Source organism: Taudactylus pleione, unplaced genomic scaffold, assembly GCF_031769625.1.
Source record: "Taudactylus pleione unplaced genomic scaffold, aTauple2 ptg000642l, whole genome shotgun sequence".
Lineage (NCBI taxonomy): Eukaryota > Metazoa > Chordata > Amphibia > Anura > Myobatrachidae > Taudactylus > Taudactylus pleione.
In genome coordinates, this window is record NW_028285044.1 from 4,096,724 (window position 1) to 4,120,845 (window position 24,122).

At 44.0% G+C, this 24,122-nt stretch overlaps 1 protein-coding gene across 1 annotated transcript in view; it reads right to left on the minus strand.

The window, feature by feature from the left end:
* Positions 1–6,039, minus strand: part of TAB1 (TGF-beta activated kinase 1 (MAP3K7) binding protein 1) — an 86,857-nt gene extending 80,818 nt beyond the window's left edge. Inside the window, exons 1-2 of the mRNA XM_088455075.1 lie at positions 5,928–6,039; positions 2,092–2,225 (exon numbers count right to left, since the gene is read on the minus strand). Coding sequence (XP_088311201.1) covers positions 2,092–2,225; positions 5,928–5,960 — 167 coding nt within the window. The 5' untranslated portion in view covers positions 5,961–6,039. The remainder of the gene's footprint in view (positions 1–2,091; positions 2,226–5,927) is intronic.
* Positions 6,040–24,122: the final 18,083 nt, after the last annotated feature.

Genomic DNA, 24,122 nt, shown 5'->3' on the forward strand with positions numbered 1-24,122 from the left:
ACAGTGGCCCTGATTCAGAGCCGGACGCTCTGACAGAGCGCTCGCTCTGAATCAGGGCCGTCCTTCTTCATTTTTAGAGCGGCCTCCTGGCTGCTCGTATAGCTGTGGGTGACCACCCACAGCTATAGCGAGCGGCCAGGAAGATGGTCGCGATGGTCAAGACCATCGGGCTTGCGACGAGACCCTTGTTGTAGGGTCTCGTTGCCGCAAGCCCTGGAGTGCTTTCGGCTCTAACAGAGCCGAGAGCTCTCCCACAGACATCACATGTGAAGTCAGTGGGGCCGGCCCCAGACAGTAGGCGTTCCCATGGGATCGCCTCCGTCTGTGCAGCCACGCCCCCGGCACGCCCACCAAAGGGGGCGTGCTGTCACTCACCATCGACAGCACGCCCCCTTTGTAGCGAGATTCGGAGCGACGGCTTGCCCGTCGCTATCCGGGTCTCGCGCATGCGCACGACGGAGCAGTCTCCGTCGTGCGCATGCGCACTGGGCCAACATCGACCCGCTTGCGGGCGCTCAGAGCTTGCGAGCGGGTCTGAATTAGGCCCAGTGTCAATTTAGCAGACTCAAATATAAATGTCAAATTCTTATATAAAATATATCAGCACCTTATAAGACAAAATAACATTGCATTCTGCAATATGCTGTACTGTCAGACAATGTCAAAAACCAAAAGAATTGCCTATTTCAGTTCTTTATGCAATCTACTTTTATTGAAAATAATGCAATCAGTGTACAGCTGGGGTTCTCAACTCCAGTCCTCAAGTACTACCGAAATGCCATGTTTTTGGATTTCTTTAATCATGCACAGGTGACATTCTATTTTGCTGGGTCAGTAATTATCTTAAGGCTCCCATACATCAGAGACAGATCGCCAGAGACGCCAGGTCATCGGATCGGTGAAATCCAACATGTTGGGTTTCACAGATTTGCCGATCATGATCAAAAAATTATCGCAATTGGCCGATCTGTGAAATTTAACAAGTAGAATTTCACCTTTCTTGCTACGGATCACGGAATATCGATGTTTGCCGGTTGGCATTTCGACCGGCAGATCGGCGTTTTCAATCCGATCGCAGCGATCCATCTCTGATGTATGGGGGCCTTTACCTGCTTCCGCAGACAGAATCCTCAAAACATGACCTGTTGGTGGTACTGTAGGGTTGGAGTTGAGAGCCACTGATTTACAGTAATAGTGAACTCTAAAGCTGGCCACACACTAGACCAACTTACATCCAACCAGCCAACTTGTTGATTGGTTGGAATGAAAATCTGGTAAGGTATGGGAGTAAATGATGATCAGCAATTTGCTCCTAAATGCCAGAAAACAGATGAAAATGGTCGTTCAGACATTTTTGTTAAATGTTTGATCTAAACTATTTGTTCAAACAACAGTTTTGGTCCATTTTCCAGCATTTGGAAGCAAATTGCTGATTGTATTCCTTACCAGATTTTCATTCCAACCAATCAACTAGTTGGCTGGTTGGACAGATAATCTTTAGATGTGTGGCCAGCTTAACACAGTGACCCAGGGTGAAAAAAGATCACATAATGGCGTTAGAGAGGTTTTGGTAAAGCTGATTCACCTAACATAGAAAACATTACAATGGGAGCATAGGAAAGAAGAACAGAGAGGTAGAGAGACAGTAGGAAAGGAAAGGTGTAATGAAGCTAAATGGAGGTTGAGGAATCACATATGTTGGCCAGGCTGCGGTTAGAGATAAAGGATATCATAAAAATATTACATAAGAAAGCTTTTTTATACGTGGGACTGACTATATGAGAAATATACAGGGGCTTAGGAGCCCAAGGGTAGTCAAGAACTACCCAAGAGGTTGTGAACACTGAGGAGCAGCCATTACTGGGAATCTGTAAAAGTCTGCATATTTCTATGGGCATGAAGCACAAAAGACATGGCAGATAAGTTAACACATTTAAGGCCTAATACAAACAAAGGGATTCAATCATCCATTTCTCTTGGTAACTGGGCTTCTGAAAACATATACCTTGCAAATAAACTGTCAAATCTAACTCTCCAAAGTGTTTATTCGCTTTGAAACAGTAGTTTTCTGTTAAGCACCACAAAACCGACCTGAACTTTAACCAGTTGTCTTCACAGGGGTGTTCCTCTTTCCCCAATCCTTCAGAGTTATATGTCCGATTTGTGGCTGATCCCACACCAGACAGGTGGCAGAGGGGGAGGTCATCTGTCCAACTCAGCTGCTCCTGTTAAAATGCATCAGTTACAAAGATTAAGGAGTGAAACAAACTAGCTTGACAATATTACCCATGAAATTATTTAATAGGAATTCTTATATACATAGATGTGAGTTCCTTGATCCTCTTTCACATGTTCCAAATATAGAATGTCAAAGAAACAGACAGAAAGTGTTTATTGTACACTCGGAGGAAACTTGTGGGCATGGGTACAAAGCCAGGCCTGGCCTCCATCACAATATTACTTTATTATGTTAGAAATGTTAACATTAAAATCATGGGTTGTATTAATTCCCCCTGACATGTGTTTAATATTTGTAGTGGTATACAAACGATGTGTTCTTGTTCTATACAGAAAGCCAGTGTGTACAGGCTGTCCTTTATTATACAGGGATCAGTAAACCCTTCTGTGCCTGTGGACAGCCATCATCTGCCGTTTCAGAAACACACCACCTGTCAGGCAGAAAACAAATGCCACGTGCACAGGCCATCTTTGAGATTCTTAAGCTGGCCACACACATAGCGATATATTACCCGATCTGGCCGATTCCGTCACATTGGAATGACAGATCGTGTAAAATATGGCCAAATCCTAAGTAAACCGCGAGTCATCACTCACGATCACGATGCGCGTCCCCGCTGGTCGCACATCGCATCATCAGATCTGCCATGCAGTAGGGCAGATCTGACAATCTAGGACATGATGCACTGTGAAAGTCTGGATGCAGGAGAGATCGTTTGAAGATTGGACACCAAATCGTGTGCAGATCGTGTGCAGAGCTGCTGGGGAGAGTTTCAATGTGTACACAAATCGTACACATCGGCTGATCATGTGCAGATCGCCATGTGTGTGGCCAGCTTTAGATGAGACCGTCTGCCAGTATAAAGAGGGATCCTTTCTCAAACCAACACTCCTCCTGTTACATACCCCCAACAGTCCTAGTTTCAGTAGGACTGTTCCAATTTCAGGGGACTGTTCTGCCCCCCCTACAATCAAAACGATTGTCCTAATTTCTAGTAAGATGGTATTTCCGCAAACGCCCCATACAAATTGTGTTTTAATATGAAGAAAAGAGCAGTAATGATGCAGCCACGCTGCTGAAACAAATTACCATCAGCTGATGTTCAGAGGTACGCAAATACACACATCAGTGTTCATAGAAGTCGAGCACATGCCATGCCTTCACTATGACACCTTCAAACACATGTATCTCATTATTTCTGTGCACTCATTGTACCTACCTATAAAGTGACAAGGGGTCTAGGTATTGTTAACAATATCCAGTTTCTCACCTTATCCTTACTTATCCCAATTATTTAGTAGCCTAGAGTTTAATCATGCATGGTGCTAATGCGGGCCATACACAGGGCGATTTGAAAACGTACGGCACTTCGGTACGTTCTCAAATTCAGCCCGATGCTTCGCATGCTGCTGTGAATGGTAAACGATGCATCTTACAAGATGCTTCGTTTACCTATTTAACAGCATGATGGATCGCAGATCTTATGGTTTTTCCATAACATCTACGATGCCAATGTACGACGGCGGGGACGCGCATCGCCGTCGTACAGCATGCCAAACCACACACAACATGCATGGCTGATCGTCGCGATCGATCTAAATCGCGCACATCGTGTAAAAAAATCTTACCGTGTATAATGAACCTTAGATAATGCCTTAGATAATGAACAAAATAACATACAGTAGTTATAACAATTACTTCAGATAGTTTACAAATTACAGTATACTGAGCCAATAGGACAATTGTATGCACCAAGGGCTTCATTATCATGCCCATTGTTTAACTTGGCACGTGTTTTAGATTTTTAAATTCCAAGAAAGTCTCTATTTACTATATCAACTATTAACTGTTAAAAATTAACTAGGGACACTATTGGGATTTAATGAAACAACATTTTTATTTGCTACAGTATATTACCTAGAAATGAACCTTTATTATGTAATTAGTATTATTATGGTGTATAGAGTACCTATATATTACATAGCAATTTAGAAAATATTCAATTATTCACATCAGTGCCTGTCATCACAATCCATATTCCCTGCCACACAAACTAAACAAATGTGACTGCCGCGACTAACGGGCGTCTGATCAGAGCAACAATTGCATTGATTTGATAGACGCCCATTAGTAAAGGTGCATACACACTAGACGAGAGTTGAACGACTGCATGATTACAACATTGTGCAGTGGATAATGTGCCCACACTGAACGATATGTCATTCAGTGCAGGCACCCTCCCTTATCCCCGAACATGCCCAACCTGTCATTATCGGCAGGTTGGCCTGTGTGTTCAGGCGATGATAGATGTCAAAAACGACCAGTGGGAGCGCTCATCGCTGGTCGTTTTCGACATTTTACTGGATGATTTATGAACGATTAATGAGCAATTGAACGATAACGAAGTCAATCGCTCATTTTCATGCCCAGCACTAACAACTGAATTCCCCCCTCTGACTCTCCATATTTTGACCGAATACCCTCTGAAGCAATAATGGAAAACACCGTGCCACACTTGCTGCAACATTTTGATCCTTTCAATGACACTGACAGCCAGGGCAGACACGGGTTCAGTGTGAACAAGGTCGACCCGGGGTCCAAGGCAAGGTGTGAAAGGTGGTCCCTAGTTGAGACACAAGTTGAACTGGGGTTCAAAAACCCAGGTCGGAGCCCAGCTCATGTCTGAAATGGGGATAAGTAGCCAATAACATATACCTGTAATTCTTGTGGCAAATTTGTCACTGCTATTTTGCTTAGTAAATTATACCCCTTTTCCACTAGATTGCAAGCCCAGCCCAGCACTAATGTCACGTGATAAGCCGGCGCTTGGAGATCTCATCTCCAAGCACCGGCTCTTCCTACGCAAAGAACGGGACCTGGGTTGCATCAATCCGAGTTACCTGTTCACACTGCATCACAAGCACGGTTAAAAACGCATTCAACCCTTCTCGTGACCCGATTTAAAATGCCGGGTCGATCGACCCGGCTTACACCCTGCCTTTTCACAGCACAGCTCAGTAACCCAGGTTGCTATGTGCTCACGTGCAAAAACCCGGGTTATTGGAGCTAGTGGAAAAGGGGTATGACTCTGTCATAATGATACTGGAGCTGTGGAATGTAATTGAATGGTAAAAGAGAACAAGAGATCAATCATGAAGTTTAGAGTCTGTTTTTAGGGCTTTAAACTTCATGATTACCAAATTTTGTACCTATTCATTCTAAACATTTTAACTCAAATCAATTAAAACCAAAACTTTTAAAATAATTAAAAACTTTAATATATACAAAAATGATACAAAAGGTTTGAGCGATATACACAAGGAACCACAATACACATAAACTAAGTAATAATAATACACAAAATTGAGTTTAAGAATAAATAGGTACCTTTTTAGCAATTAATTCCATACAGGGGGATAAAGGGTTAATAAAGGACAGTTGGGAGGTATGAATATGGGCAATGACATTATTAGATACTAGAACCGATGTTTTGCTAAAGAAAAAGGGTAAAATACAGCTTTATCCTCCCTGCCTGTATCACAGAGATTGTGTTACAGCTACGTCCAGTTATCTGTGAATGGTACAGAATCTGTCACATACTTTAAATATAGTCAAAGGCACATCAACGTCTTGTGCCGCCTCTCCTGTCACAATTGCCTGCACCCCCCATTTCTACAAACCCTCTTACACTTTGCAGCAGACTCCCCCTCAGCGCGGCCATCTTGGACCAGAAATGACGAGCCGGCCGCTTGGGGTCACGTGACAGTGGGAATCACCACACACATGGTATTACTGCGACATCTAGTGGCCAGAATAGGCAGTTACTGCTTGGTGAGTTCTAAGTACAATTGTACAGGCACACATGCAATTAACAATGTGTAAGTGTATAGGGTTTTTATATTTGTTTAAAAATGTATTTTGTATTTATTGGGATCCGTGTTTTATTCACATGTGTCAACATGGGTTTGGTACGTGGCCATTTGTAAATGGAAGTGGATAGATCCCCTTTGGTTTTTGTATCCTGACGTCATCAGCTACTGTCCAACGTCATTCCCTACCATCCACATGGGCATAGATGGGGAATATAATCTTGTGGCGTGCGAAGTGTGCCACCGAGCCTGAAGCGTGTCAAGCACAGCGAGTCTGCGAGGGGACAAGTTTCAATATGGTGCCACAGCTTCCGCAGCCTCTTGTACATAGCAGCTGGCAAGAGGGGAAGGGGTGACTGCGGCCACGCTCTCAGGCCACAGCCCTGCTTGCCCACACGTCCCTACAACCGCTACTGAGTACAATACAAAGTAAATGACAACGTACTCAGACTTAAGGTGCCCATACATGGTGCGATGCAGACGGATCGTGCATTCCCAGTGTGGTCCCCACTGACCGCACGATATGCCGGCTCCCCCTCCTCCATCTTAATGGGATCGTACATCGCATCCCAGATCTGATCAACCTGCAGGAAGATCTGGGGATGCGATGTACGATCCCGCAACACGATATCAGGTACGATATTGTGCCCATACATGGCACGATGTAGCACCTATATCGTGGCGATCCGTCGGATCGGCACATATATCGTGCCGTGTATGGTCACCTTATAATAGGGAGATGATAGATCTAAAGTGGGTACACACCTAATCGACCGGCAATCGTGCCGATGTTCAGGGCGATTTGCCTTCACCCTGGATATCTCATGATTGCCAATACACACTTAAAAAAATTAATAAAAGATGGAACAATCACTGTTTCGTCCTTCATTAATATGTACAACCTCACATGTGACCACGGGAGCACGCAAATCGGGCATACACACTGCATGATATGCCCGATTTGTCATTACGATATGGCCAAATCGTGCAAATATCGTCCTGGTGTGTAGTTTCTTATTGAGAATTTCAGCAAAAATTATGAAATTAAGTAAATAGTTTTTATATGTCATCCTTAGGTTCACTTATGCGATGGTGGACATGCTTCTGTTTGTCCATGTATTTTATGATTGGCAAACACCAGCTCTGGTTTTGCCATTCACATTGACCATAAAAAATTTGATTTGGTCCTGGACCACCAAACCTTGGCATCCCTGACACCCAGTTTGAGAACCACTGCCCTATGGGCTTAAATGAAAATATGGAATTACAATGTTTCCTGTTGTAGAAAGGGAAGTACACACACACATATATATATATATATATATATATATATATATATATAGTGAAACAGTTAGGTTAGGGGGTCCCTCTCCTGGGTAGAGGACTCCTTCCTTTCACACACAGCAGCTGGGAAACAGTACGCCAGACTGGATGCAAGTACATCGGCGACACTCGGCGCCAGTCTTTATTGTACAATGTCAGAAATAACATAAAGAAAACATAAATCCTAGCCCTGTCGGGGCACTAACTTCACAGGTAGTTCCCTCACTACCAGAACCTGGCAGGGCCTAATGCCCTCACCAGCAACAAAGGCACAGCACAACACTTACAGATAGGTTTTCAAGTGTCTCTGAGCAAACTCCCTGCCTGCTCTCCCAGGTGAGACACTCAGCCCTAAACACACTAGGCTTATATTGGCCACTCTCAGGTGGAAACCCTAACAAGCCTGTTACCAGGCTGCGAGAACCAAAACCTGGAGTGGCTGTGGGTGGAGCCCTCCCTCTCCTCTCACCCACAACCCCCAGGTCCCAAACCAGCTTTTCAAAAAGCCAAAACTCAAGCCTGCTACACTGCAGACTTTCTCCTGGGGATTTAAAACACATAAGACAGGAATCTGGGATAAATGTCCCTGTCACAGACCACTTTACCAGTGATCCTATCACATATCCCCCCCCTTTGTTTCGACCTATGGGGCGGAACAACTGAAGCCCCCAAACAATGAACGCGTGACAACGCGTCTGCTTTAGACAACAGGCCCCCTGGCCTGTGTTCCACTGAAAATTTAAAAGTCTGTAACGCCAAGAACCATCTCGTAATTCTCGCATTACTGTCCTTATTTTCGGACATCCACTTCAAAGGGGCATGGTCAGTGATCAATTTGAACTTTCTTCCAACCAAGTAGTACCTGAGAGCCTCTAACGCCCACTTTACGGCCAACGCCTCCTTCTCCACTGTGGCATCGGGTAGGCATCGAATTTTGAAACACTGTTCAACTTTCGGAAGTCATTGCAGAAACGCACACTCCCGTCGGGCTTTGGAATCAACCCAATGGGACTTGACCATTCACTATGTGATTCTTCAATAACCCCTAACTCTAGCATATTTTTAATTTCTTTCAACACCGATTCTCTTTGTGCTTCTGGTAACCTATAGGGCTTTAGATTTACTGGAGGGGCTCGGTCGGCCGACAGTACCGTTCTATCTTTCCAGGGCTTTAACAGATTTATATGGTATATCTGTTCCGGCTTTCTTTTCCCCGGCTGGTAAACTTTGTAATTGACCTGTCCCACTCTTTCTAAGATTTCAAAGGGGCCTTGCCATTTAGCCAAAAGTTTATTTTCCACAGTGGGAACCAACACTAACACTCTGTCCCCAGGAGCAAAGCTGCGTAACCGGGCATTGCGGTTGTATACCCTCTGCTGTGCCTGTTGAGCCTGTTCCAGGTGCTCTCTCACTATCGGCACCTCTATAATAGGCAATGGAACTAGTGGACCCTTAAAATGTGGTCTGGGAGCATGATACTGACACTCAGGGCAGGATGCGCAAAAGTCAGATACCTCTTTATGAAGCACGGGCCAGAAAAACCTCTGTATTATTCGCTCAGTGGTTTTCTCTACCCCTAGATGGCCTGCCGTTATATGACCATGGGCCAGATCCAACACTGTTCTTCTGTAGGCTTTGGGAACTATTAGTTGTTCCCCAATATCTTCCCCCTTCTTAGTCACCTGATATAACAAATCCTGACACATTGCCATGTGGGGATAGGACAAAGGACTATCAGGGTCTACGGGTTTACCATCAACTACTTTTACATTCTCCCTGGCTTTTACCAAAGTAGGGTCATTCAACTGCTCCACGGCAAAGACCTCTCTTCTGACCTCTAAATCAGGCAGATGATCCACTGGCCCAACAACACTTCCCACCTCAATGGGAGGCACATCAGTTGGCGGGCCACCGTCACGCTCCGCATTCTCTAGTTCACAAATCATAGTAGAAAAAGGGAATAACTCTGACTCAGAAGAAACTCCCTCCTCCACTACATCGACAACTTTCTCAAATGGATCGGGGTTGTTCACTTCTGGAACAAAACGGCTTTCCCACAACTTCCAGAAGTGAGCAAAGTCTTTCCCCAATATTGCATCGTACATCAGACCCGGAACCAAACCCACAGAACCTATAGCAGAACCACATGGTGTCTCGATGTTCACCTCGGCAGTAACATAATATCGAGTATCCCCATGTATGCAGGTCACACCAACAGTTTTCCCTGTACACCTCAAGGGGTTCACCAGCTCAGCTTTCATAAGTGTCACCAAGCTACCAGAGTCTAACAGTGCCTCTACTCGGTTGCCATCTACAGTGAGTACACACATGTGCTTATCAGTCTCAGCCTGCCGGTCAGCCGTACAGGCTGTCTGTGCAAAGAAAGACGCCCTGCGGTAGACTTGAGCAGTATCACATTGCATAGGTTCAGTTGTAAGTGAACAATTAGCGGCAATATGGCCGAAGTCACCACACCGGAAACACTGAATCATATTAATGTCTAGTCGTTTACGGGGAAAGAACCTTCCTGGCCTGGCAGGCCTGTTTCCAGGTTCTACACCCTCAGTCTTAGGTACATTCCACCGCCCAGCACCCTTCTCCCCTGGAACAGTCTTACCAGTGTCTGTGGGAGTTCGCCGGTGCACCATCGGGGCTCGGTGGGGCATACTCCTCAGCTCCTCAGCCGCCACGTACCTCTCCACTAGCTCGACCAACTGGTCCGCGGTCTTAGGGTCTGTATGGCTCACCCACTTGCGCAGAGTCGCAGGTAACGATCGCAGGTACCGGTCCATCACAACCCTTTCCACGATCTGTGGTCCCGTCAGCGTCTCGGGCTGTAGCCATTTTGAGGACAGATGGACGAGGTCATGCATCTGCGAACGTGGATGCTTGTCCTTATGGAACTCCCAGCGGTGGACCCGTTGGGCACGAACAAAGGTGGTGACTCCCAAGTGAGTTAGGATCTCCTGTTTTAGTTTTTTATAGTCCTTGGCATCAGCCAGGCATAAGTCGAAATATGCTTTTTGTGGCTCCCCAGACAAAAAAGGTGCCACCAGACTTGCCCACTGCTCCTTGGGCCAACTCTCCCTTTCGGCCGTTCTTTCAAATGCGGCGAGATAGGCCTCCACATCATCGCCCGAAGTCATCTTTTGGAGGAAGTGACTGGCTCGTACGGAGTGAGTGGTGGTGGGAGGACCAGTAGTAACATCTCTGGGCCGGGCGACCAGGTGCTGTACCACCTCTCTTATGGCCTGGCTGTTTTCCGCTAAGGCCTGGCGGGTTTCCTCGATGGCAACCTGTTGTTGCCTCTGGGCTGTCTCCAAGGCCAACAGTTGCACCCTGGTGGATTCCTGCTGAGCCCTGGTAGACTCCTGCTGAGCTGCTGTAGCTTCCTGCTGAGCCCTGGTAGATTCCTGCTGAGCTGCTGTAGCTTGGAGCAAGGCCTTAATAATGTCCTCCATTTTGTCCTGGGGTGTAGGTTGGAAGCTGAACCTTGCCTCTCTGAGCATTGGCTGATGCCTCCTTTATGGGACTCCAAGGACACAGCGTTATTTCCACACTCACAAATTGGGTATCTGTCCCTTTAATTTTTAAACGGAAAGTTTTCCTCTCGCTGCAACTTCAGTGTGTGTGGGTGCCCGCATTCTCCACCATATTGTGACACAGTTAGGTTAGGGGGTCCCTCTCCTGGGTAGAGGACTCCTTCCTTTCACACACAGCAGCTGGGAAACAGTACGCCAGACTGGATGCAAGTACAAGCTGGTCGGCGTTAGTCTTTATTGTACAATGTCAGAAATAACATAAAGAAAACATAAACATAAATCCTAGCCCTGTCGGGGCACTAACTTCACAGGTAGTTCCCTCACTACCAGAACCTGGCAGGGCCTAATGCCCTCACCAGCAACAAAGGCACAGCACAACACTTACAGATAGGTTTTCAAGTGTCTCTGAGCAAACTCCCTGCCTGCCCTCCCAGGTGAGACACTCAGCCCTAAACACACTAGGCTTATATTGGCCACTCTCAGGTGGAAACCCTAACAAGCCTGTTACCAGGCTGCGAGAACCAAAACCTGGAGTGGCCATGGGTGGAGCCCTCCCTCTCCTCTCACCCACAATCCCCAGGTCCCAAACCGGCTTTTCAAAAAGCCGAAACTCAAGCCTGCTACACTGCAGACTTTCTCCTGGGGATTTAAAACACATAAGACAGGAATCTGGGATAAATGTCCCTGTCACAGACCACTTTACCAGTGATCCTATCACAATATATATATATATATATATATAAAACAAAGACAGAGACCCTGCACTCACATTCATAAATAGATATCAGTGGGGGTGCTTCCAAGGACACTAGATCCCTATATAGTTCAAAATTGTATCCAATGAGGAAGGATGCACTCTCCTTTAAAATCAATAAAGCAATTTAATGTTGTCACATTATTTCTCAATAGTTTAGTCCTTATAGGTCACAAGTGTTTTGTCGTAGTCGACGTTTCGGTTCCCAGATGAACCTTTTTCAAGACTTTCACATATTGGACATCATAGACATCACATCAATTGGTAGACATTAATATGAGACTTTACAGAAATCTGAAAAAATAACAAAATACACAAAATGACTTTTCTAGCAGGCTCCTAAATACTCAAAAAGACACATACACCCATGTGTAAGGAAAACACCTGTCACCTGACTCAAATAATTAGCCACCAGGTATCAGTGAGAATATTGCAGTCAGCCCATGAAAGCAGAATCATAAATAATAAATAATAAATAAATAAATACCTCTATAAGGTTAGTCAGTTAACCCCAATTAGTATGGAGCTCAAAAGTGTGTTCAAACTCCTAAGGGTAGATGACATATTGAATTTAAGTGATACTTAAAGGGGTCACTATTGCCAATAGTGCGTGGATAATCAATGAATAATAATATCTACCTAAAGCGTCATCCAGCCAACATCAGAGGCCCGCTGTTTGGATATTGCTAGTATATAGACAGCACTATCTGAAAGGATGACAGGGAAGGTGATCACACCTTTAAACGTACACTGGCACATAGCGTTAATATCATAACCCATATAGGTTTACCTTACTGCTATACAATAGGCATCCAGACTGAGATACTGTAGGCCAAAGGGAGTGAAGAGAGGGCACACATGCCGCCGGCGTCCGCAGCATATCAGCTGTATGGTGCCCCGCGGCTATTTAAACCCGCTAGCCGGAAGTGAGTTTCACAAGCTAAACACTTCCGTGTGTCAGCCTGACACGCAGAAGTACGGTGGCCATACGAGTACAAAATGTGGTGACTCAAACGCTAGCTAATAGCGTGTAAATAAATACCAAGGAGAGTCAATATACTCTCTGTAAGGTAAAGTGTATATGTATAAAAGTATTGATTACGGAGCCTGCTTAGACTAACAGATACCATTCCAGACCTGAGATTATTACAAACCAATTACATACATTACAATAATATCCAAACACATACACATATATTTACTCACGTATATGTATATATATATATATATATATGTTAACAAATATACACTCACACTTGCATCTAAACAATATTCATATAGTCTTACCCTCGTGAGCCATATTGACATAACGAAAAATATACCCCTATTAGAGGATTACTTATTAATTGGTAGACCCAAGCAGTATAATAGGAACATAAATACATAAACAATGTCAATTACTAAAACTTTCAAAATAGTACACTAGCCTTCATTTTAGAACTTATTCAGAGAAAGATGCCTAGAGGATTATTCTCGTTCAAACCTCTAGGAGTCACTGTATCCAATACATGAATCCAAAAATGTTCCCGTTTTTTTAACAACAATAGTCTGTCAATCCCTTGTTTGGGAGGGATCCAGTCTATGAGTTTACACCTAAGTGTTGCCAATTGGTGAGATTTCTCAAAGAAATGTCTCGCTACTGGCTTATCACTTTTGCCTGTAGCGTATGCTGCTCTAATGGAGGCCCTATGGTTGGCCATTCTATCTCGAAACCTACGAGCCGTAAGGCCTACATAATATAAACCGTATGGACATATTAAAATATATATCAAATGGTCTAGAGCGCAATGTAATCTATACTTAATATGAAATAACCGTCCTGAATGCGGGTGCGGGAAGGTAGGGCCAATCATCATCGATGTGCAAGTCACACAACCACCACATGAGACACAACCCGGTCTTTTTACCATGATTTCTGAAACCTCATTAGGTTGACCTGGGTAAAGGCGTGGTCTCATCAACATCTGTTTGAAATTTGGTCCCCTCCTATAAGCCATCATCGGCGGTGGCATATTGTGGAATGGTAGTGTCTTATCACTAGTAATTATGGGCCAAAATTTCTTGAGTGATTTCTGTGTGGCTTGAGCTTTAGCATCAAAGGTGGTGGTAAAAATAAGACGTGGTTTCATTTCACTTGTAGTAGCCCCTCCAGTCTGGGCCTGGGCGATTTCCCTTGCCTTATGTAAACATTTGGATAAAGTGACTTGTTTGTAACCATGTGCAAGAAATCTTCTAGTCATCTCAGCCACTTGTAATTTTGAACTATATAGGGACCTAGTGTCCTTGGAAGCACCCCGACTGATATCTATTTATGAATGTGAGTGCAGGGTCTCTGTCTTTGTAATTTATGAGTGGGGTTGATCCCTTTATTAACCCACGCTTTCCCTGTCACCCATCCAGATTTTTGCTCTTTTGCATTTGAAATTCTGTGTAAATTACTAATTCACTTTGTGACTTGCAATACTAACGATTTATTATTTGTTTTGTAATACTGAATAACCTTGTTATACTGTTTATGCCATATAAGACTTTATACTATGGCTCAAGGCGGTATTGGTTTATTTGATGAAGCACTTCTTTCACAGGCTGAAAGTGGTGCTATCTCATTTACTGATGATGAGATAACGTAAGGTCCTTTTCGATAAATTAGATTTTAGTACACTACCAGCTGAAACTTCAGCAGACCTTTTTTATAGATTGCTTAGATTACAAAGGAGAGAGATCGATCTTCTATTACATGGACAATTTTTGTCTGAATACCATCGATGTAAACAGATCCCACGTGGATTCAGGATACACAATGGCCCTGATTCAGAGCCGGACGCTCTGACCAGAGCGCTCGCTCTGAATCAGGGCCCACCTCCATAATTATGGAGCGTCCTCCTGGACGCTCGTATAGCTGTGGGTCACCACCCACAGCCTATACGAGCGTGCAGGTTGATGGTCGCGATGGTCTTGACCATCGCGACCAACGCCACTGCGAGCCGAAGCCTGCGGTTGAGTTTCTCAACCGCAAGGCCCGGAGTGATTTTGGCTCTATCAGAGCCAAAATCACTCCCACTGACATCACTAGTGATGTCAATGGGGCCGGCTTCTGACGGTAGGCGTTCCCTTGGGAACGCCCCCGTCTGGGAGGCACGCCCCCGGCACGCCCACCAAAGGGGGCGTGCTGTCAATCAACATCGACAGCACACCCCCTCTGATCAGACACAACGAGCGAAGGAAAGTGCTTCGCTCGTCGCGTCTCGCGCATGCGCACGACGGAGCTCCCTCCATCGTGCGCATGCGCAGTGCACACCATCGACCCACTTGCGAGTGGACAGCTGCTCGCGAGTGGGTCTGAATCAGGCCCAATATCCCTACATTAGGTAGAAACAACCCAGTGTTTTGCAGCTGTTGGTGCGCTATTTTGAACAAGTGTTCATTAGATTTAATGGTTCTTGTAATCGAGGAAGTTGGAGGTGAACTTCAAAAAGTTAAGGTTAAAATTGAGCAGGCTAGAATTGTTACATTACCCACACTAAAGGAAGACAAGGCTACTAATTGGCTTGAGAGATTACAAACACAGATAGATAATTACAGAAGAGATTTAACCTCTTTTAAGAGAAAAAAATTGAATACTGTTAAAGGTGATTACCAAAGCCATACGGTTTACCGATGGTTATTGGGCGATACCCAACAATCTAGACCTAAATCACAAGCTAGATCATATCGACAAAGACGTCAGCCACTATATTTGGCAGAGTCAGGTTCCTCATTATCTACCTCCGATACGGACACATATCAGGATACGCAAAAAACGAGAAGTCGTTTTTTAGAAGTGGGATCACCACACGAACATCGTCCGTCAGACAACAACGACGATATGACCGGAGACCACATCCGAGGAGGGGCGGTCACAAGGAGGCGTCGCAGAGGAAGGAGGCTATAGATGCTGATGTTGTATTCAATTTGTCAAGTACTACGCTTGATGATGATCAAATGAGGGTATTAACGAGAGGTTTATCCTTCGTACCGACATACAGACATAGCAGTTTCAGTAACACCATTGAACTTTATAAATTTAGTAGGAATATGCGATTGAAAGAATTCTTCTCTAACAAAATCTCTACTGAAAAAATAATGGGTTTTAAAAGACCTTCCACGTTTGACCCACCTTCAAACAATGCAAGTCTGAAAACATATCTTAGGCAAGTGAACTTTGAAATGACTAATGAAAAGGCTCCTAGGGTATATAGTAATCTATCACCTGGAGAGAGGAGAGCTTTACAATCTTTAAAAGAAAATCCCAATCTGGTCATTAGACCCGCCGATAAGGGTGGAGCAGTGGTATTACAAGATTGGGTAGACTATGATGCTGAAATTATGTCCCAATTGCGGGATAATAAGGTATATAGTAGTCTTACGTATAGACCAGTGGATGCTATCAAAGCTAAGGTAGATTAAGTTCTCAGCCATGCTCATGCACAAAGATGGAATAACAACAACGAATTGCAGTATCTGACTGTGGATAGACCTCAATGTCCAATAATATATACATTACCTAAAATCCACAAAACATTTGAGAAACCGCCTGGGAGACCAATTATCTCCACACAAGGGTCTGTACTCCAACCATTAGCTATTTTTGTAGATAGTGAACTACAGCCATTGGTATGTAACCATTCTACTTACCTCAGGGATACCCGACATCTGTTACAATGCATTAGAGGGATTGAAGGCTTGGACAATGTAATACTAGCAACTATGGATGTGAAGTCGCTCTACACTGTGATCCCCCATCAGGAGGGGATAAGGTCATTGAGGGAAGCTCTAATGACTAGGTCCAATTTATGTAGACCTACGGAATTTCTAGTGGAATTAGCCACACTGGTGCTATGTAATAACCATTTCCAATATAAAGATGGCTACAATATGCAAATCTCGGGAACCGCAATGGGTTCCAATTTAGCTCCATCATACGCCAATATATATATGGCGCAATACGAACAAGAACATATTCTTTCAAAATACGGTGACAAGATTAAATTCTACCGCCGTTTTATAGACGACATTTTTCTTCTTTGGCATGATACAGCTGATTCTTTTGAATCAATGGTGGCAGATCTTAACAGGCTAAATTCACCGATCCGGTTCACTTATGAATTAAGTATGAGCGAAATTCATTTCCTTGATGTTACTATTAGTGTTGTTGATCAAAAACTCACTACCTCTTTATACAGGAAAGCCACGGATAGGAATTTGGCTCTATTGCCAACGAGCCATCATTCTACGGCATTGAAAGACAGTCTACCATTGTCCCAATATTTACGCATTATACGCATTAATTCTGATATTGACAACATGGAATTACAAGTGGCTGAGATGACTAGAAGATTTCTTGCACATGGTTATAAACAAGTCACTTTATCCAAATGTTTACATAAGGCAAGGGAAATCGCCCAGGCCCAGACTGGAGGGGCTACTACAAGTGAAATTAAACCACGTCTTATTTTTACCACCACCTTTGATGCTAAAGCTCAAGCCACACAGAAATCACTCAAGAAATTTTGGCCCATAATTACTAGTGATAAGACACTACCATTCCACAATATGCCACCGCCGATGATGGCTTATAGGAGGGGACCAAATTTTAAACAAATGTTGATGAGACCACGCCTTTACCCAGGTCAACCTAATGAGGTTTCAGAAATCATGGTAAAAAGACCGGGTTGTGTCTCATGTGGTGGTTGTGTGACTTGCACATCGATGATGATTGGCCCTACCTTCCCGCACCCGCATTCAGGACGGCTATTTCATATTAAGTATAGATTACATTGCGCTCTAGACCATTTGATATATATTTTAATATGTCCATGCGGTTTATATTATGTAGGCCTTACGGCTCGTAGGTTTCGAGATAGAATGGCCAACCATAGGGCCTCCATTAGAGCAGCATACGCTACAGGCAAAAGTGATAAGCCAGTAGCGAGACATTTCTTTGAGAAATCTCACCAATTGGCAACACTTAGGTGTAAACTCATAGACTGGATCCCTCCCAAACAAGGGATTGACAGACTATTGTTGTTAAAAAAACGGGAAAGTTTTTGGATTCATGTATTGGATACAGTGACTCCTAGAGGTTTGAACGAGAATAATCCTCTAGGCATCTTTCTCTGAATAAGTTCTAAAATGAAGGCTAGTGTACTATTTTGAAAGTTTTAGTAATTGACATTGTTTATGTATTTATGTTCCTATTATACTGCTTGGGTCTACCAATTAATAAGTAATCCTCTAACAGGGGTATATTTTTCGTTATGTCAATATGGCTCACGAGGGTCAGACTATATGAATATTGTTTAGATGCAAGTGTGAGTGTATATTTGTTAACATATATATATACATATACGTGAGTAAATATATGTGTATGTGTTTGGATATTATTGTAATGTATGTAATTGGTTTGTAATAATCTCATGTCTGTAATTACAGAGAGTATATTGACTCTCCTTGGTATTTATTTACACGCTATTAGCTAGCGTTTGAGTCACCACATTTTGTACTCTTATGGCCACCGTACTTCTGTGTGTCAGGCTGACACGCGGAAGTGTTTAGCTTGTGAAACTCACTTCCGGCTAGCGGGTTTAAATAGCCGCAGGGCGCCATACAGCTGATATGCTGCGGATGCCGGCGGCATGTGTGCCCTCTCTTCACTCCCTTTGGCCTACAGTACCTCAGTCTGGATGCCTATTGTATAGCAGTAAGGTAAGCCTATATGGGTTATGATATTAATGCTATGTGCCAGTGTACATTTAAAGGTGTAATCACCTTCCCTGTCATCCTTTCAGATAGTGCTGTCTATATACTAGCAATATCCAAACAGCGGGCCTCTGATGTTGGCTGGATGACGCTTTAGGTAGATATTATTATTCATCGATTATCCACGCACTATTGGCAATAGTGACCCCTTTGAATATCACTTAAATTCAATATGTCATCTGCCCTTAGGAGTTTGGACACACCTTTTGAGCTCCATACTAATTGGGGTTAACTGACTAACCTTATAGAGGTATTTATTTATTATTTATGATTCTGCTTTCATGGGCTGACTGCAATATTCTCACTGATACCTGGTGGCTAATTATTCGAGTCAGGTGACAGGTGTTTTCCTTACACATGGGTGTATGTGTCTTTTTGAGTATTTAGGAGCCTGCTAGACAAGTAATTTTGTGTATTTTGTTATTTTTTCAGATTTCTGTAAAGTCTCATATTAATGTCTACCAATTGATGTGATGTCTATGATGTCCACTATGTGAAAGTTTTGAAAGAGGTTCATCTGGGAACCGAAACGTCGACTACGACTAAACACTTGTGACCTATAAGGACGAAACTATTGAGAAATAATGTGACAACATTAAATTGCTTTATTGATTTTAAAGGAGAGTGCATCCTTCCTCATTGGATACAATTTTGAACTATATATATATATATATATATATATATATATACTGTTATAACTTAATAAAGTTAGCAAAATAAATGTTGGGACTTTGCAGTAAATTACAATGAGCTGATTTATTTTGATGATAGTGGTTGTCTGTTTGGGGATAATAAATCTTCTAATTAACCATTATGTAGGCAGGATTCTGTAGAGTTGTAGTGGTTCTCAAACTCGGTCCTCAGGTCTCCACACAGTACAGGTGCACAGCATACATGCCTACTCTCCCGATTTGGCCGGGAGCCTCCCGAAAATTGGGTGCTGCTCCCGGCCCCCCGGAAAAGTAGGCAGGCCTCCCGACCCCTCCAGTTCCCCCGCAATGTGGCTCCAAACCCTGACGCTGAATTGTGTCATCATAACCCCGCCCACTGCATTGTGTAGTGGGGGTGGAGCCTAAATGACACGATCACGTGGCTCCATCCCTAAACAACTTGTAACGTGTCTGGCCACACCTCTCTATACAGGTCCCACCCCCCTGCTAAACCGACTTGGCTGCTTCCTTCTGGAGGAAGCGACCAAGATGTAGGCAAGTATGGTGCACAGGTGTATTCATTAGTCACTGACACATTTTAAAAGATCCACAGGTGGAGCTAAATATTTCACTTGAATTGACTCAAATTTCTGTGAGGAGACCTGGAAAACTGCACTGCTTGGAGACCTGAGGACCGAGTTTCAGAACCTGTGGTGTAGATCGTATTTGTATTTATATTAAAAAGTTATTTTAAAGTTTTTGCTCTCTGTATATATAATACTGCTACAAAATGGTTTATATGCAAATTAGGGGTGAGCGGGTTCGGATTTCTGAAATCCGAACCCCCCCGATCCGAGTCAGGCTCGACTTTTCCCGCCTGACTCGGATCTGAAATTGAGTTAAAACATCATCATCTCGCCATCCGGGTCTCGCGGGTTTTGGATTCTATATAAGGTACCCGCATCGGCGCCATTTTCTCACTCGGCTGTGGACAGTGAAGAGGGAAGGTGGGAGTTAGGGCTGGCTGGGCTGTGTAGTGTAGTGTAGTGTTGTGCTGTGTTGTGCTGTGCTGCTGTTGTCCATAGGGGCTGTGTCCACTACTCCAAATTCCATAGGGGCTGGCTTTGTTGTGCTGTGCTGCTGTTGTCCATAGGGGTTGTGTCCACTCCTCCAAAGTCCATAGGGGCTGGCTGTGTTGTGCTGTGCTGCTGTTGTCCATAGGGGCTGTGTCCACTCCTCCAAAGTCCTGTGCAGTGTCCCAGTCCTAAAGGGGTGCTGTAGTGTTGTCCAGGGGGTGCTCTGTCCATCAGGGGTGCTCCCCCCAAGTGCAAAAAAAAATTATATTTTTTCTGTGTTTGTGAATTTTGTGCGCAGTAGCCGCACGTGCATCAACAAAGTAGTGCCAAGTGTGCGCCTGTGTCATAAGTAAAGGGCCGGCTGGCTCGTCCTTTAAAGGGTGCTGTAACCCCCAAAGTGCACTCCAAATAATATTTTTTTTTTCTGTGTTTGTGAATTGTGTGCGCAGTAGCTGCACGAGCATCAACAAAGTAGCGCCAAGCGTGCGCCTGTGTCATAAGTAAAGGGCCGGCTGGCTTGACCATTAAAGGGTGCTGTAACCCCCAAAGTGCACTCCAAACAAAATAAAAAATTATTTTCTGTGTTTGTGAATTGTGTGCACTCTGGCCTCACGTGCATCGACAAAGTAGCGCCAAGCGTGCGCCTGTGTCATAAGTAAAGGGCCGGCTGGCTCGTCTGTTAAAGGATGGTGTAACCCCCAAAGTGCACTCCAAACAAAATAAAAAAATATTTTATGTGTTTGTGAATTGTGTGCACTGTGGCTGCACGTGCATCAACAAAGGAGCAGCGCCAAGCGTGTGCCTGTGTCCCATAAGTCTGTTAAAGGTTGGTGTAACCCCCAAAGTGCACTCCACAAAAAATAAACAATTCTTTTTTTTCTGTGTTTGTGTGCGAAATGTATGCGCAGTAGCCGCACGTGCATCAACACAGCAGCAGCACCAAGCGTGCGCCAGTGTCATAAGTCAAGGGCCGGTTTGGACATCTGGTCCGGACTGAAGGACGTTCCAACAATTTCTGACATGTCTACTGTCACTGCATATGATACTGTCACCACTGACAGAATGGTGGAGGAATTATTTTCTGTGTTTGTGAATTGTGTGCACTGTGGCTGCACGTGCATCAACAAAGGAGCAGTGCCAAGCGTGCGCCTGTGTCATAAGTAAAGAGCCGGCTGGCTTGTCCGTTAAAGGGTGCTGTAACCCCCAAAGTGCACTCCAAAAAAAATAAAAAATTCATTTTTTTTCTGTCTTTGTGAATTGTGTGGGCTGTAGCCGCACCTGCATCCTCAAAGCAGCAGCACCAAGTGTGCATCTGTCTGTTAAAGGGTGGTGTAACCCTCAAAGTGAGCTCCAACCTAAATAAAATAATCTTTTTTTCTGTGTTTGTGTGTGAAATGTATGCGCAGTAGCTGCACCTGCATCCTCAAAGCAGCAGCGACAAGCGTACGTCTGTCTGTTAAAGGGTGGTGTAACCCCCAAAGTGCGCTCCAACCTAAATAAAATAATCTTTTTTTCTGTGTTTGTGTGTGAAATGTATGCGCAGTAGCCGCACCTGCATCCTCAAAGCAGTAGCGACAAGCGTGCGTCTGTCTGTTAAAGGGTGGTGTAACCCCCAAAGTGCTCTCCAACCAAAATCAAATAATCTTTTTTTCTGTGTTTGTGTGTGAAATGTATGCGCAGTAGCCGCACCTGCATCCTTAAAGCAGCAGCGCCAAGCGTGCGTCTGTCTGTTAAAGGGTGGTGTAACCCCCAAAGCGTGCTCCACAAAAAATAAAAAAAGTCTTCATTTTTTTTCTCTTTGTGAAATGTGTGGGCTGTAGCCGCACCTGCATCCTCAAAGCAGCAGCGCCAAGAGTGCGTCTGTCTGTTAAAGGGTGGTGTAACCCCCAAAGTGCGCTCCAACCAAAATAAAATAATCTTCTTTTTTCTGTGTTTGTGTGTGAAATGTATGCGCAGTAGCCACACTTGCATCCTCAAAGCAGCAGCGACAAGCGTCTGTCTGTTATAAGGTGGTGTAACCCTCAAAGTGCGCTCCACAAACAATAAAATATTCATTTTTTTTCTGTCTTTGTGAATTGTGTGGGCTGTAGCCACACCTGCATCCTCAAAGCAGCAGCGACAATTGTGCGTCTGTCTGTTAAAGGATTACATCGGTGACAGCATCCAAGTAGGCATGTCAGACAGTCCGTACCTGTACTGGCAGGAAAAAGAGGCAATTTGGAGGCCCCTGTACAAACTGGCTCTATTTTACCTGAGTTGCCCCCCCTCCAGTGTGTACTCCGAAAGAGAGTTTAGTGCAGCCGGGAACCTTGTCAGCGAAATGCGTAGGAGGTTGCTTCCACAAAATGTGGAGAAGATGATGTTCATAAAAATTAATTATCAACTCTTCCAGGGAGGCCAGCCAGAACATACAGAGGGATCTGTGGTGGTGGATTCCAACGGGGACGAATTAATACTCTGTGAGTATGAGGTTGTACACAACACTGAAGAGGGAGAGGAATCGGTGAATGAGGAGGATGAGGACGACATCTTGCCTCTGTAGAGCCAGTTTGTGCAGGGACAGATTAATTGTCAGCTTGTTTTGTGGGGGCCCAAACGCACCAATCATTTCAGCCACAGTCGTGTGGCAGACCCTGGCGCTGAAATGATTGGTTTGTTAAAGTGTGCATGTCCTGTTTATAAAACATAAGGGTGGGTGGGAGGGCCCAAGGACAATTCCATCTTGCACCTCTTTTTTTTCTTTGAATTATGTACTGTTTGGGGCCTAGTTTTTCAAACTGCCATCCTGTCTGCCACTGCAGTGTCACTCCTAGATGGGCCTTGTGTTTGTGCCACCCACTCGTGTCGCTTAGCATAGTCATCCAGCTACCTCGGTGCAACCTTTTGGACATAAAAACACTATTGTGAGGTGTTTGGTGTTCAGAATAGACTGGAAATGAGTGGAAATTAAGGTTATTGAGGTTAATAATAGCATAGGAGCAGAAACACCAACACATTCTGTGATTTTAGCTGTTTTTATGCTTTTTTTAAAAAAAATACAGATCCAAAACACGGAAGGGTGGTTTTGGCAAAACCAATCCAGATCCAAAACACAAAGAAAGATCCAGATCCAAAACCAAAACACGAAAAGTGGCCGGTGCACACCCCAAATGCAAATTAAAAAAGTATACGTGCATAGTGAATTATAACAACATATATTTATATCATGGTTTATGTTTTATTATAGGAAATAATATCTTTCCTATGTGATGTTATTATATGTTGCTGATAATTACATATCAGGCCAGTGTTTCCCAACCTCGGTCCTTAAGTATGATCCTGATGAAAATGCTTGTGCATTGAAAGGTCGATCAAGTTGAGCAGCCTGTGTGTGCATATATACATATAGGGCCATATTCAATTTGAAGCGAAAAGTCTGTACGATGACGTCATTTTCGCCATTTTCACTTATCCCCATATTCAATTTCAAAGACTTTTTGCAGGTGCGAAAAGTCTTTGTAAAAAAACTGGAATAAGTCTTCACCACTGCATAGGTGGCAAAAAAAAGTTCAGAATTGGGGCAGAATAAAAAAAGTACCCTACAGCCTTTGGAATGTCCCCTTAAAGTAATGTGTGTTAACAATTTTTAAAAAAGTTAGATAGGAAACCCCCAAAAAAGTGGTTTAGTTTTGGGAGCGTAAAAAAAGGTTGGGGGACAAACGTAAAAACTAGCAAACAAGACTCAGGGGGGTCCCCAAGTATGCGGCAGGTGTTTTCTCGAATGTGGGTGGTTGCGGCAGGTGGATTTTTGAAGAATTTTTAAAAATCACTTTAGGGACTTAAAAATATGCTTGCACCTATTATCATGTACCCCAACTTTGATGGGACTAGT